The following is a 13,009-nucleotide window of genomic DNA, read 5'->3' as shown; positions in this document are numbered from 1 at the left end:
AATTTGTCCTTGATGAACCTTGTGTGAGTGTAGATGGTGATGGCCTTGTCATATCAAACATTACTGATCCATATATAAATCAATGTAATGCTTCATTTCACAGATTAATCAAACTATTTCATTTATATTATAATTATTATAAGTGACAATAAACAAACGTTTATTTAATGATTATTTAACTTATAAGTTTTAAAGGTTCTTCTGTCTTGTGCTGTGAATAAAAACCAGTCTTAGATAAGAATGAGCCTGGAAGGACTGAAGCAACAGCCTCTTCTGTAGATTAGAGCTCCAGTTGGAGACTTGCGTCTCCAAATGACCCATACTGAAGAGGTGACCTGTAGACTGAAAAACAGACCATTTCCGGAGGCTACAATTATTAAGTGGAGCCCTAATTAATTTTAAAAGTGGTAAAATAAACTCCTCCTTAGTTTGTTTTCAAGTTTTATCTGTTCGTGTGAGGTTCATCCAGACTTTAACTGTTTGCGCTTCTGGGTCAGGCTTTCAGCAGCTGAGAGTGAAACTGCAGCAAGAACCTGTTTCCAGGCTTTGCTGGATTATTTGGAGGAACTCTGGAACCGTTCTGTCCAGGAGAACAACATCCTGGAGGGACCAGATTTTAGAAGGATGATGGACTACTTGATGGTAGGAGAAAATATGGTGTAATTCAAATTCTAAATTTTTTCTACTTTGCTTTGCCAGACTTTAGAGTAGCTTTCTGTTGTTAGGAACACTTTCAGGGTCAGCCGGTGAACTTGGCTTTAATTATGTCAGACTGCTTAAATGAGGAGAAGAAAATCCTCTCTTCAGTCACTACAGCTCAGGTGAGTCATTAAAGTTCTTCTTTTGTAAGGAGACACAAATGTACCTGACTCTTTAAAACGTGAAATAAATCTTTTTGTCAGAATAATTTGGGCATGCCGCTAAAATGGAGAGAGGTGAACAACAAAGTCACTGGACTGAAGTGGCAGATTTCGGTAAACTCTCACAAGCAGCATCTTTTCCCCTGTTCAGAGGACTTAAGAGCTGATTGCTTCCTATCCTGTGAACTGTGATGCAGGAACTGAAGAAGGAGATCAAAACGCTGGATGGTCTGAATGAAAAGCTCGACTTCTTCCAGCAAACATGGCAAAGCAAAGGTGTGACAGGAAACACGAAAAGCAGGCAGCATGGCTGCGGCATCACAGTCTCTGTGTTTAACAGGAATCTTTTTGGTTTTCTATTACCAGTGGAGCAGAACATCCAAGTGGCTGAATCCAAAGTCCAAATGGTGGAAGGGGAATGTCTCAAGCGGGCTAACATAATCACACGTACAAAGCAGGTTGTCCTAGGCAGAATGAAAATCTTTTTAAATGAAGTCAAGTAAAGACAAATTTTTAAAGCAAACTTTTTTATTTTAACCATTTTAAAGATTCAATCAATCAATCAATCAAAGCTTTATTTATAAAGTGCCTTCCGCAACCCTGTCAGGAAGCCCAAGGCGCTGCTGATTCAATTAGAAAGTTGCAGGACCTGAGTTCTCCATCAGCAGCAGATTTGAATACTTGTTTTCCTGAACCATTTAACAGATTTAAATTCTGGTCGGAGTCCACAATGATTCCCAAAATTTGGTTTGGTTTCTGCTCAATATTTTAAAATTAAAATAATTAATCTGAACACAGAAGTTTATGTTTTTTCTTAGCTTCAGTCGCATCAGAATAAATTTGTTTAGTTCTGTAAAATCCAGACTCCTTATGAAATCCCGTAAAGGTGACTTGAGAAGGGGCAACATTTGTGTTGTAAAACTGGAATAATTTGGTTCTTTTTGTTCAGCATTCAAAAGTTCAATGCAAGGGATCCAAGAGTAGAGCCAAGTGGAACTCCACATTACACGATTTGTTGTTTTCACTGAGCAACCTGGGGCCTCATTTATCAAGCTTGCTGACGCACAAAACGGTGTCGGAAAACTGCGTAAGCAACTTTCCACGCGAACTTTGAGAAAACTTAGCGGAAAAATGTGCACAACTTTAAGTTGACTAAGGACCTGGCTTACACACATTTGGACATGGAGAGCACCTGCAGTTCTGCTGCTGAGAAGATAGTTATGAATTCCAGCAGCATTATCACTGGTACCGCTTTGTGTGCACACAGAACAACCCCCCCCCCCCCCCGCACACGCATGCGCACATGCACACGCACACACACGCACACACACACACACACACACACACAGTCTGAAGCGCAGAATACGGAATGCAGAATATCAGCAGGGGGACTGATTGAGACAGAATGTCATGCGTCTGTGACAGTGTGTGTGTGTGTGTGTCCTGTCACTGTGACCCGATTGATCATGCACCCTGGCTACTTGGACAAGGAAGATCTCTGTTTGGCTGACTGGTTAGCGCGCGTGCCTTTCACCCGGGAGTCTGGGGATTGAATCCCGATTGGGCCATTGTTTTTATATCCGCCACAGATCTCTCTGAAGAACTCAGCATTGACGGCTTCAGCAACGCTGTGCCACTCCGTGGATTTTCTCTTATTTGTTTTGCAAAAGCACTTCCTTTCATTTCTCCACCTCACCCACAGGTACCTCAACTTCTGCTTCTGTGAAATAGCGCTTCCTTTATCTGCCTTGATCTATGGTCGCCATGTCATTGGCGTAGCGCTCCAACAGCCGGCTTATGTATATGCATGAGATCCGCAAGGTACTTTGCATTGACCATTTATGGCAGTAAGTGGGCGTGGCGAGGGCGGGATGTGACTAAAATGCAGCTGAGAAACATTCTAGATAGTCTCTGATTTATGAAGCAGAGATTGTGTGCAGCTTTAAGCGCCTCGTGATTTTTATCTTGAGAGGCGCTATAGAAATGATATTTTCTTCTTTTCTTCTGTGCGTCCTCCATGTTTGATAGATCACAAACCTACTTGGCGTAAGAACTTTTTTTTTTGCTGAGCTTCAGTACGGATTTAATAAGGATTCTACGCCATGTTTGATACATGAGACCCCTAGTCATTCTTGTTTAAAGAAGATCAGAAAGTAGTCTAGATTTTATGCTTAATGCACTCTTCTTTGGGTTTCACAGATTGTGGTGCAGCGTTTGGTGAATCTTTTAAACCAGACAGCCCAAACAGTGGCGACTCTCACTGACGTGGAGCTGCCTGAGTGGAAGTACCGACAACAGCTGTCTTGTATTGGAGGTCCAATGGACACCAGTCTGGGGCTCCTCCAGAAGTGGTAAAGCTCTAGGGTCTCATTCACAAAGCTTGCTTACACACAAACTGGGGTCTGAAAATTACATAAGTCATTCTCCACCCAAACGTTGTAATTTAATGCAAAAAAACGTGAGGGAAGAAAATGCACAACTTTAAGCAAACTTTGGACCTGGCATAAGCACATTTTAGAGGTGGGGAAACTGGCAGTGCAGATGTTGAAATGGTGAATTTAAGCTGCACTTGTGACGAGTGACAGCACATCTGTTGTTAATCAAACTATGAACCAAAACTTCACCGCTGCAAACTGAGTACATGGTGCCCTTATCGAGTTTTCTGCAACCAGCTTGTTCCAGCAGGAATTTGCTTACAGGCTTGGACACCAGATATCAAGCATCTTGATTGAGTGTAGGTTGCCATGGTAACCTGTGAAATTACTATGCAGCGTATTCATAAAGTGCTTTGCACTGACCATTTATGGCAGAGGGTAGGCGTGTAGGAGGTGGGATGTGATCCAAAAACACCTGAGCACATTTCCAGGAAGAGTCCAGAAACTGGATGAAGAACTGCATAAGGTTGGAAAAGGAGTTTGCGTAAGCACTTTTTTTTTTTTGCTGAGCATAAGTAGATTTTAGTAAGGATTCTACGCAAAGTTTTATAAACGAGGGCCCCGGATCTGAGTTGACCTGTCTGTGAGGTCTTTTTATGATCCTGTGTTGATGTCCTGATCGCAGGTTTACAGCCATTGCTGAGGTTCTATTTGGAGTCCGCGAGCAGCTGCAGAACCTGCAAGACCAGAACAACAAATACAGCAGCTCGGAACCCTCCAAACTCTCTGCTTCTGTTGCAGAACTGAACAAATTCGTTCTGTCCTTGATCACAAAACTACTTACAAAGTAAGTTATCAAGGCTCTTTCTTCATATTTAGCAAAACAGCAATAAAGTTGGATGCGTTTGTTGTTTGTAGTTCTCTAGTGGTCGAGAAACAACCCATCATGCTGAATTTACCACATCGGCCTCTCATCCTGAAAACTATGGTGCGCTTCAAGGTGACAGTCAGGTAATGAAAGTAAATTTAAACTCAGCTGAAACAGTATTTATGCAAAGCTGCAGTTTAATGTGTTCATTGTCCAGAAAAGGCAGCTGATGGAGTACTTATATTTGCAGCTGATGTCAAATACAGGTGCTGGCCAGTAAATTAGAATATCATCAAAAGGTTGAAAATATTTCAGTAATTCCATTCAAAACGTGAAACTTGTACATTATATTCATGCAATGCACACAGACCAATGTATTTCCAATGTTCATTACATTTAAATTTGATATTCATAAGTGACAACTAATGAAAACTCCAAATTTGGTATCTCAAAAAATTAGAATATTCTGAAAAGGCTGAATATAGAAGACACCTGCTGCCACTCTAATCAGCTGATTTACTCAAAACACCTGCAAAGGCCTTTAAAAGGTCCCTCAGTCTTGTTTTGAAGGCACCACAATCATGGGGAAGACTTCTGACTTAACAGCTGTCCAAAAGACAATCATTGACACCTTGCACAAGGAGGGCAAGACACAAAAGGTGATTGCTAAAGAAGCTGGCTGTTCGCAGAGCTCTGTGTCCAAGCACATTAACAGACAGGCGAAGGGACGGAAAAAATGTGGTAGAAAAAAGTGTACAAGCTCTAGGGATAACCGCACCCTGCAGAGAATTGTGACGACAAACCCATTCAAAAATGTGGGGGAGATCCACAAAGAGTGGACTGCAGCTGGAGTCAGCGCTTCAAGAACCACCACGAGGAGACTCATGAAAGACATGGGATTCAGGTGTCGCATTCCGTGTGTCAAGCCACTCTTGAACAAGAAACAGCGCAAGAAGCGTCTCGCCTGGGCCAAGGACAAAAAGGACTGGACTGATGCTGAGTGGTCCAAAGTTATGTTTTCTGATGAAAGCAAGTTCTGCATTTCCTTTGGAAATCAAGGACCCAGAGTCTGGAGGAAGAGCGAAGAAGCACAGAATCCACGTTGCATGAGGTCCAGTGTAAAGTTTCCACCGTCAGTGATGGTGTGGGGTGCCATGTCATCTGCCGGTGTTGGCCCACTCTGTTTCCTGAGGTCCAGGGTCAATGCAGCCGTCTACCAGGAAGTTTTAGAGCACTTCATGCTTCCTGCTGCTGACCAACTTTATGGGGATGCAGACTTCACCTTTCAACAGGACTTGGCACCTGCACACAGTGCCAAAACCACCAGCACCTGGTTCAAGGACCATGGTATCCCTGTCCTTGATTGGCCAGCAAACTCGCCTGACCTTAACCCCATAGAAAATCTATGGGGTATTGTGAAGCGGAGGATGCAATACGCTAGACCCAACAATGCAGAGGAGCTGAAGACGACTATCAGAGCAACCTGGGCTCTCATAACACCTGAGCAGTGCCACAGACTGATCGAGTCCATGCCACGCCGCATTACTGCAGTTATTGAGGCAAAAGGAGCCCCGACTAAGTATTGAGTGCTATACATGCACATTCTTTTCATGTTCATTCTTTTCAGTTGGCCAACATTAGAGAAACAAACATTTTTTCATTGGCCTTTAGAATATTCTAATTTTCTGAGATACCAGATTTGATGTTTTCATTGGTTGTCACCTATAAATATCAAAATTAAACGTAATAAACATCGGAAATACATTGGTCTGTGTGCATTGCATGAATATAATGTACAAGTTTCACGTTTTGAATGGAATTACTGAAATATTTTCAACCTTTTGATGATATTCTAATTTACTGGCCAGCACCTGTATATTTGGTATTTATTTATCCAGAAACTGGCTTGAAGCAGCAGGCTGTTTTGCTTCTGCTTGTCATCACTCAGGTTCCTGGCAAACCTTCCTGTTTTTAATGGTCTGCTCAAAGTCAAACCTGTATTTGACAAGTGAGTTAATTACTGACACACTATTATTTACTGAAAAAACAAAATGCTCATCAAAGTTGAGCATTTTCAGATTTTGTTTGAACAAAAATTATCCTTATTCTTTCTAAACCAGGGATGTTGAAGAAGCCAAAACCGTCAGTGGGTAAGGATGTGCCCTGATTTAATGTGAAAGTGTTTTTGCATTTAAAGAAATAAAACCTAATTGTGAATAATTTTTGTTTATAGGTTTCGTCTCTTTGACTTCACCAGTGATAACAGCAAGGTGTTAGATGTGGACACACCAGATGGAGGGCTGATGGCACAGTTCGAACACATGGTGCGAAACTCCGAAACAGATAAAAGCCTGAAATTAAAAAGGTTTTTGTATCAGAGATTTTATTAGTTGCAATAATTTGTTTTTCTTCAGTCAATTAAGGAAAAGAAAGCAAGAAAAAAAGGTTTGAGCGAGGTAAGAGAAAATTAACTTAAAACATTTAAAACAGACTCAGCTCATCAGGACCAGTGACTGTGATCTGCTCCTCGTTAGAAATTTTCTGCATGTTTCTGCACAAAAAGGTTATAAATAATTCCTATCTCACACAGACGTTCCTGAAAAGCCAATACTCTTACTATGCTTTCATTTAGTCAGAAATATAAATAAACTGACCACCAGAGGCACCAAAAGTGCTACGTCCTACTGCTGCTGGTGAGGTTTAAGTTACCAAATAATCTAAAAGTTTCATGTAGATGTCTGACTGATGCCAAAATCATGATTTATAAAATAAAATGTAATAAACATTCCTCTCAGCAGAGGTTGTTCAAAGAAAGGGATTTATTGATAATTTACACAGAAATCTGCATTAAAGTCCCCATCAGGATGTTTCTGCCATAGTTATTTATTTTTGTCTATCAGAGTCATCTTGGAGTTACCGAAGAACTTCATGTCATTCGATTCGTGACGACGCTGACACACGCTGGACAGACGTTTAACATCGAGGTGAGGGCCGCTGCTACGGAGTGTAGTTTAGGACATGAAGACATGTAGCCTGAGAGCTTCTCTGCTGGTGTCCCTTGGTGCAGGCGAGCTCTCTGCCTGTGGTTGTCATCTCCAGTTCCAACCAGGTTCCCAGTGCCTGGGCCTCCATCATGTGGTGGAACATGCTGTGCACCAGTGCTTCAATGGTAAATCCAGTCCACCTCTTCACAGCTGAACAACAGTCGTCATCATCTGCTGGGACAATAGCAGTAGTGTGACTTTGTCCTGCAGGACCTGTCACTGTTTGCTGCTCCTCCTCCGGTGGCCTGGCAGCAGCTGTCTCAGATCCTCAGCTGGCAGTTCCTGTCCGTTGGTCAGCGGAACCTCGATGAGCACCAGCTCTCAGAGCTCAGAGACAAATTTGTTGGTGAGATTGATACCACCACCACATCTGTGTGGTTAAAACCCAGTGGTGCTATGCACGTCCGATCCAAACTAACCATGTTTTTGGGTCACAGATGATCCCGAAGGTCTTGTAACCTGGAGCAAGTTCACTAAGGTGAAATCTTTTTTTTCTTTCTTATTTGATTTCAGTTCATTAAAGCCTGGTGAAAAGCAGATACACGTGGAGGCGCATTTATTTTAGGCTTCTGCATTTCTGAAAGTCACTTTTGAATTTACACATAAACAGCAAAATCTTTGTGCACGTTGCTGTCACTTATGAATATTTGAGAGTTTTTGTTCTAAAGATGAAAAGGTTCCAGCAAAATCCAATATTATATAAATTAAAGATATACTGTACAACTCAGTTTTATCCTCTAGTTTTTAAGATTTGTTTAATCACATCTAAAAGCAGACATGACCCCAGAGATTCTGGTTTTGAAATCTGATTTTTTAGTAGATATTTTATTTTTACATTTGTCATTGATTCACACAAATTAATTGAAACCTTTCACAGACTTCAGTCTCCCTCCTTCTTGTGCACTAGGATGAAAGTACCTGGATTTGGGTCGACGGGATCCTGGATCTGATAAATAAGTACCTGTCTGATCTCTGGCAGGACGGGTAAGTGCTCTCTGATCACCACTATTAAGTTGCTTTTTATGGTTCATGTTCTGGATGTGGATTTCAGATCCATCATGGGCTTCGTGGGCCGGGAGAGAACGAAATTCTTGTTGCAGACTAAAGCGACCGGGACCTTTCTGATCCGCTTTAGTGAGAGCATCAGAGACGGAGCCGTCACCTTCAGCTGGGTCGATCACTCCAGTGGAGGTTTGTTTCTGATCATTTTAAACTCAACCGAAAGCAATCAAATTCATTCTTGTCTGTTGGTTCTTCTGTAGAGGCTCATGTGCATGCGGTTCAGCCCTACACCAAGAAAGAGTTGTCGGTTTTGTCTCTACCTGACGCTATCAATCACTACACTCTGACTGCCCAAGGTTATAGCTCCTATAACCCTCTGATGTATCTTTACCCCGACATCCCCAAAGACACGGCTTTCGGACGCTACTACAAAGTCCCAGGTACAGTTTAGTTAACTTCTTATTTCTGAGCTGGGGTACCAAGAAGCAGCTGAATTATGTTATTTAAAATAGTAATTAATTCAAACTGGTTTGCATTTCTTGAGAAATTAGTAAATTAGTGGTTTGACCTCTGTCCAGTATGGATGTAGCTTTTTTGGGGGGGGGGGGGGACATGTCCCCCCCACTTTTTCCAAAGTAAATTTTTGTCCCAATGTCAATATTACGCTATCTTAACTCATTCACTGCCACTGACAACTAGGGTTGTCACGGTGTGAAAATGTAACCTCACGGTTATTGTGACCAAAATTACCACGGTTTTCGGTATTATCGCGGTATTTTTTTTAAACGTGCTACATTTTCACACAATTAAAGAAACCCTGTATGTCAGGAAATATTGTCCTCAGTTTGTGTCTAAATTTTGTCTAAAATGTGTTATTTTGTAATTATGTTGTTTATTTGTTTACATGTTTCCCCTTTAGTCTTTAAAATACCAATATTTGCCCATAACTTCTTATTTTATGTCTGTTTGATGTCATCATTTTAAAAATATTAGATCAGATGATACTCAGTACTCAAGTAGCCTTCTAATCAGATACTTTTTTTACCCTTACTTGAGTAATAAACCCTATATCAGGAAAATATTGTCCTCGGTTTGTGTCCTTCCAGTGAGCTTTGCAGATGTGGGAAAATGTCATCAGGCAGTAATCATTGTTAAATTCATAATTATTCTCGGAGAGAGACCAACTCTTATCTGCCCCTGGGAGCCCCGCAATGCATAGCGTCATTTCAACATGGGGGTGTCCGCGACACGGTTTATATGCAGGTAGCGGCGCTGCGGCTGCTTTATATAGCGACTCGTTGCATTCTCCCTCAACCCAAACCCAAAGCTAACGTTAGCTTGCCTTGCGTTGACTGTAGAGTTGTGGGTGATGGTCACGCAGATGTGTCATGAGATTTGAAGTGTTGCTGCCTTTCACAGACACTTTTTCTGCAAGTGCTGCAAACAGGATAGCCGTCTTCTATCAACTGTCCCTCGGCATTCTTCAAATATCCAAAAGATGCCCGTACTTCCCACTTTGTCTTCTTTGAGGGATAATAAATGTCCTGAGTGCTGCCGTCTCCTCCTCTGGCCATTATTTCAGCTTTAGCTTCAAGAAAGTTTTGGTTGTAAACAACAAAGCGCGCAGGTGCCGCCGGCAACTTCAGCAGATGATACGGTGGCTGGTAAGGGTCACCGCGCCTACACCACAGCCTCGGTAATCCACCGAGATAATATCGTTTTTTTTTTTAAAAACAAGACGGTTATTATTATTGTCAACGTTTTTACCGGGGTTTACCGCTACACCGGTTACCGTGACAACCCTATTGACAACTAGTCATCATTTTAAATCCAACCGTTCACTAAAGTCGTCATTGGCATTTTTTTTACTGTGTGGGAGTCGGAAAAGCCCCCGCGCCATGAGAACAAACATCTCAACTCTGAAGCCGATCTTCATCCGCATACGTCACATGTCACATGATCAGGAAGCAGAAAATCCATGTGTTAGGAGATTGTTTTGGGCCTTTCCTGTAAAAAAAAAAAAAAAAAAAAGTGAGGCGCGAACCGGAAAAGCGTCTGCCGATCACGATTCGACCACAGATTATGAAAGAACGGATAACGCTCGAAACACGTGGATGCTTTCTGATGTAAGAGGTGAGTCTCTGCTTTGTTTTGGTTGTTTTGGTGTCTACATCATCCTAGCGCACAACGTTCTGTCACTCTTAAAAAAACAGTAAAAACTGTGAGAAACTCTGGCAGCGAAGGGCTTTAGCGATCAGGAAATGGCTGGCAGCGAAATAGTTAAATAGACACTGGTTGAGCACTAGGACAAAGCAGAAAACAACTGCATATTACATATTTTTTTGTATACCTACTGCAAAGATCCCCCTCGCCCCGGTCTTCATGCCGGTTGTGTCCGCCCTACTTCTAAAGTCAAAAATATGTCCTTCTTCAACTGGCAAGCTTCTAGCAGTGTTCAACGTAATAAAGTGGCATTCAGTGTTATTTTCTGTTCAAGGACTAATAATCCACAACTTTCTTCTACAGGCCCTTCTGCAACTAACCAGAACTGTAGAGAATACCTGCACAGAAGGCTGACTGTGGTATCGAAGTAAGTCAGTTATCTGTAGCGTTTGTCCGCGTTGTACAGAAGCCCATTTGTGTCACTAAGAATAAAAAAGTCAAATGGATCTGCAGGAGGGTCATTAAGAGACATGTTTAGAAGTTTAAGTCATAGTGATAAAATTTATTTCATTACTGTCTTAAAGGTCATTATGAGTGAGAAATTAGTTGTTTAATAATCAAGAAAATACATTTTCTTTTTACGGATTCTAAGTTGAGATTTTAAAAAATCATATTTGTGAGGTTAGCCGTTCTAAACGTTTCAGTTATGGTTTCAAAGGATTGAGACAAAGTCATAGTACTAACTTTCAAAATCATAATTATAAATTCCTATCTGATAATGACTTTAAAAACTGTAAATAGTATTTTTTTTTATTCATTTTTAAACAGCCACCCCACTCCACCTCCATCTCCTCCCATGGAGGCCCCCAGGATGGATGTCGACACCAACGTAGATCAGAGTGTGAGTTTCAGCTAATTTGTCGTTGTTTTTATTTGGTTATCCAACCAAACTTCATTTGTGGACATGAGTAATTACCTAGAAAATACTCGAATGTTTCAGAGGTGGTTTTTTATGGTTTCGTTATCAGTGTTAAATCTGATCATTTTTAGTTGGATTGTTTTTTTATATTTAATTTGCTTAAGATTTAAACTGAATCTTTATTTCTTTGTTCAGAATGACCCCAATCAAAGAATGGACGAATTTTTTCAAGACTTACTCGACTTACCTGAATCAGACATCTTCTGGCCATCTTTTCAACTCAGCCCACCATCACTGCAGGACATTTTGGAAAGTTCTGCTCCCACCTGCCAGAATGGGATGGATCACTGATTCAGACAGGGATCAGAAAGAGCAGTGCCAGGAGAAAAGTGCCCTCATTTATATTGCAATGGTCAGTTTTTAGGTACAGTTTGACCGTTCAACATCTGGTCAAAATGGAGACAGGAGACTGCATGTGTTCCCTTTAAATCGGCCTGCCTTTAACCCATCAGCTGGAGCTCAGAGCCTCTCTGCAGCTCTGAACACATGATAACGTATTGTCAACAATCATGTTCTCTCCTCAAGGTCCAAGCTTCCCTTATCATCCTACAGGATTCTTCATGCCTCTGAATAAGGAACATTCGCAGCTTGGATTAGTTGCTAAATCAAAGAATGATTTCTTAAATTAAATATGAACTTCTAAAACTTAAAAGTTAAATAATCATTAAATAAACATTTGTTTATTGCTACTTATAATAATCATAATATAATGAAATGCTTTCATTAGTCTGTGCTTGAGTGATTGAAGTTTGAAATGAATGTTATGATTACATTGATTGATATATGTGTCAGCATGTTTATATGACAAGGTCATCACCATCTGCACTCACACAAGGACAAAGTAAAATTAAGTCAAACACGTGACACACAGATAGTCCTTTACCCCAGATCAGAGCATCCAGTATCAAAGAAGGCGTGTTTCTGAGGTTGCCTCGGTAATATTCCTCAACTTGTCAACCTCTGGTTGGCTACACAAATCATAACATAAGAACATTAAAACTGGATCACTCTGGTGATTCAGCAGTTCTTGAGAAAGCTTCAGACCAGCCATCTGAAGCAAGACCTCTCTAACCCATCAAAGCTTTTGACACGTCGTCAAAACTTTTTTGGACCTGCGAAGCTGATACAGCAAACGGTTCCTGCAGAACAAGCTGATATTGTTCCGACTCCTTAAAGAGTCCCAGACGCGCGGTTCCATACATCTGTCGTGACCCGAGACTCTGGACTGGATAAGTCGGCACTGTGGTCAATCTACTGGACCTGGGTGTCAGAGGTCTTCCGACCTCTCTGACCGTCGGATCCACGAGAGGGTCTCCCAGAACGGGTGAAGTAGACACACAGATAGCGTCTGATGCCTTTTGATAATAATCGACTTCGTAGCTTAACGCAAACCAAATTATTCTACACCCAGAATTCAGCTTTCCTAGATACGGAAGTTCTGATAACATCACATTCACACATAGGCACCATACACTACACCTGCTCCATCTGGATCCATCCACTCACAGTAAATGTTTGTTAACTTGTCTCGTTTTAATTGTTTTAAAAAAAATTCTTACTTTTATAAACCTGACTCTTTCCTGAATCAAAACAAAGTGTTTACAATCCCTGAATAAAACAAAGAATCTTAGAATCTTCTGATTAAACACCGTAAAGACCAAACAGGTTGATGTTCTATATTTAGATAGAGTATCACAGCTTATTGGTCATAAGTAGAG

General features: G+C 41.2%; 1 protein-coding gene across 3 annotated transcripts in view; it reads left to right on the top strand.

Annotated features, from left to right (window-relative positions):
• Nucleotides 1–12,068, top strand: part of stat4 (signal transducer and activator of transcription 4) — a 34,117-nt gene extending 22,049 nt beyond the window's left edge. For all 3 annotated transcript variants that reach the window (XM_070553303.1, XM_070553302.1, XM_070553301.1), the window contains exons 24-45: nt 498–642; nt 726–821; nt 903–974; nt 1,058–1,136; nt 1,227–1,318; nt 3,060–3,211; nt 3,921–4,082; nt 4,154–4,246; nt 6,052–6,111; nt 6,224–6,253; nt 6,337–6,427; nt 6,518–6,559; nt 7,004–7,087; nt 7,171–7,272; nt 7,358–7,493; nt 7,585–7,625; nt 8,055–8,131; nt 8,199–8,338; nt 8,410–8,589; nt 10,676–10,739; nt 11,141–11,213; nt 11,427–12,068. In XM_070553303.1, the coding sequence (XP_070409404.1) occupies nt 498–642; nt 726–821; nt 903–974; nt 1,058–1,136; nt 1,227–1,318; nt 3,060–3,211; nt 3,921–4,082; nt 4,154–4,246; nt 6,052–6,111; nt 6,224–6,253; nt 6,337–6,427; nt 6,518–6,559; nt 7,004–7,087; nt 7,171–7,272; nt 7,358–7,493; nt 7,585–7,625; nt 8,055–8,131; nt 8,199–8,338; nt 8,410–8,589; nt 10,676–10,739; nt 11,141–11,213; nt 11,427–11,582 (2,167 nt within the window). In that variant the 3' untranslated portion in view covers nt 11,583–12,068. The remainder of the gene's footprint in view (nt 1–497; nt 643–725; nt 822–902; nt 975–1,057; nt 1,137–1,226; nt 1,319–3,059; nt 3,212–3,920; nt 4,083–4,153; nt 4,247–6,051; nt 6,112–6,223; nt 6,254–6,336; nt 6,428–6,517; nt 6,560–7,003; nt 7,088–7,170; nt 7,273–7,357; nt 7,494–7,584; nt 7,626–8,054; nt 8,132–8,198; nt 8,339–8,409; nt 8,590–10,675; nt 10,740–11,140; nt 11,214–11,426) is intronic.
• Nucleotides 12,069–13,009: the final 941 nt, after the last annotated feature.

This window comes from Nothobranchius furzeri, chromosome 7 (genome assembly GCF_043380555.1).
Source record: "Nothobranchius furzeri strain GRZ-AD chromosome 7, NfurGRZ-RIMD1, whole genome shotgun sequence".
NCBI classification, from domain to species: domain Eukaryota; kingdom Metazoa; phylum Chordata; class Actinopteri; order Cyprinodontiformes; family Nothobranchiidae; genus Nothobranchius; species Nothobranchius furzeri.
The sequence above is the reverse complement of the archived record's forward strand: the minus strand, read 5'-3'. Positions and strand labels throughout refer to the sequence as shown.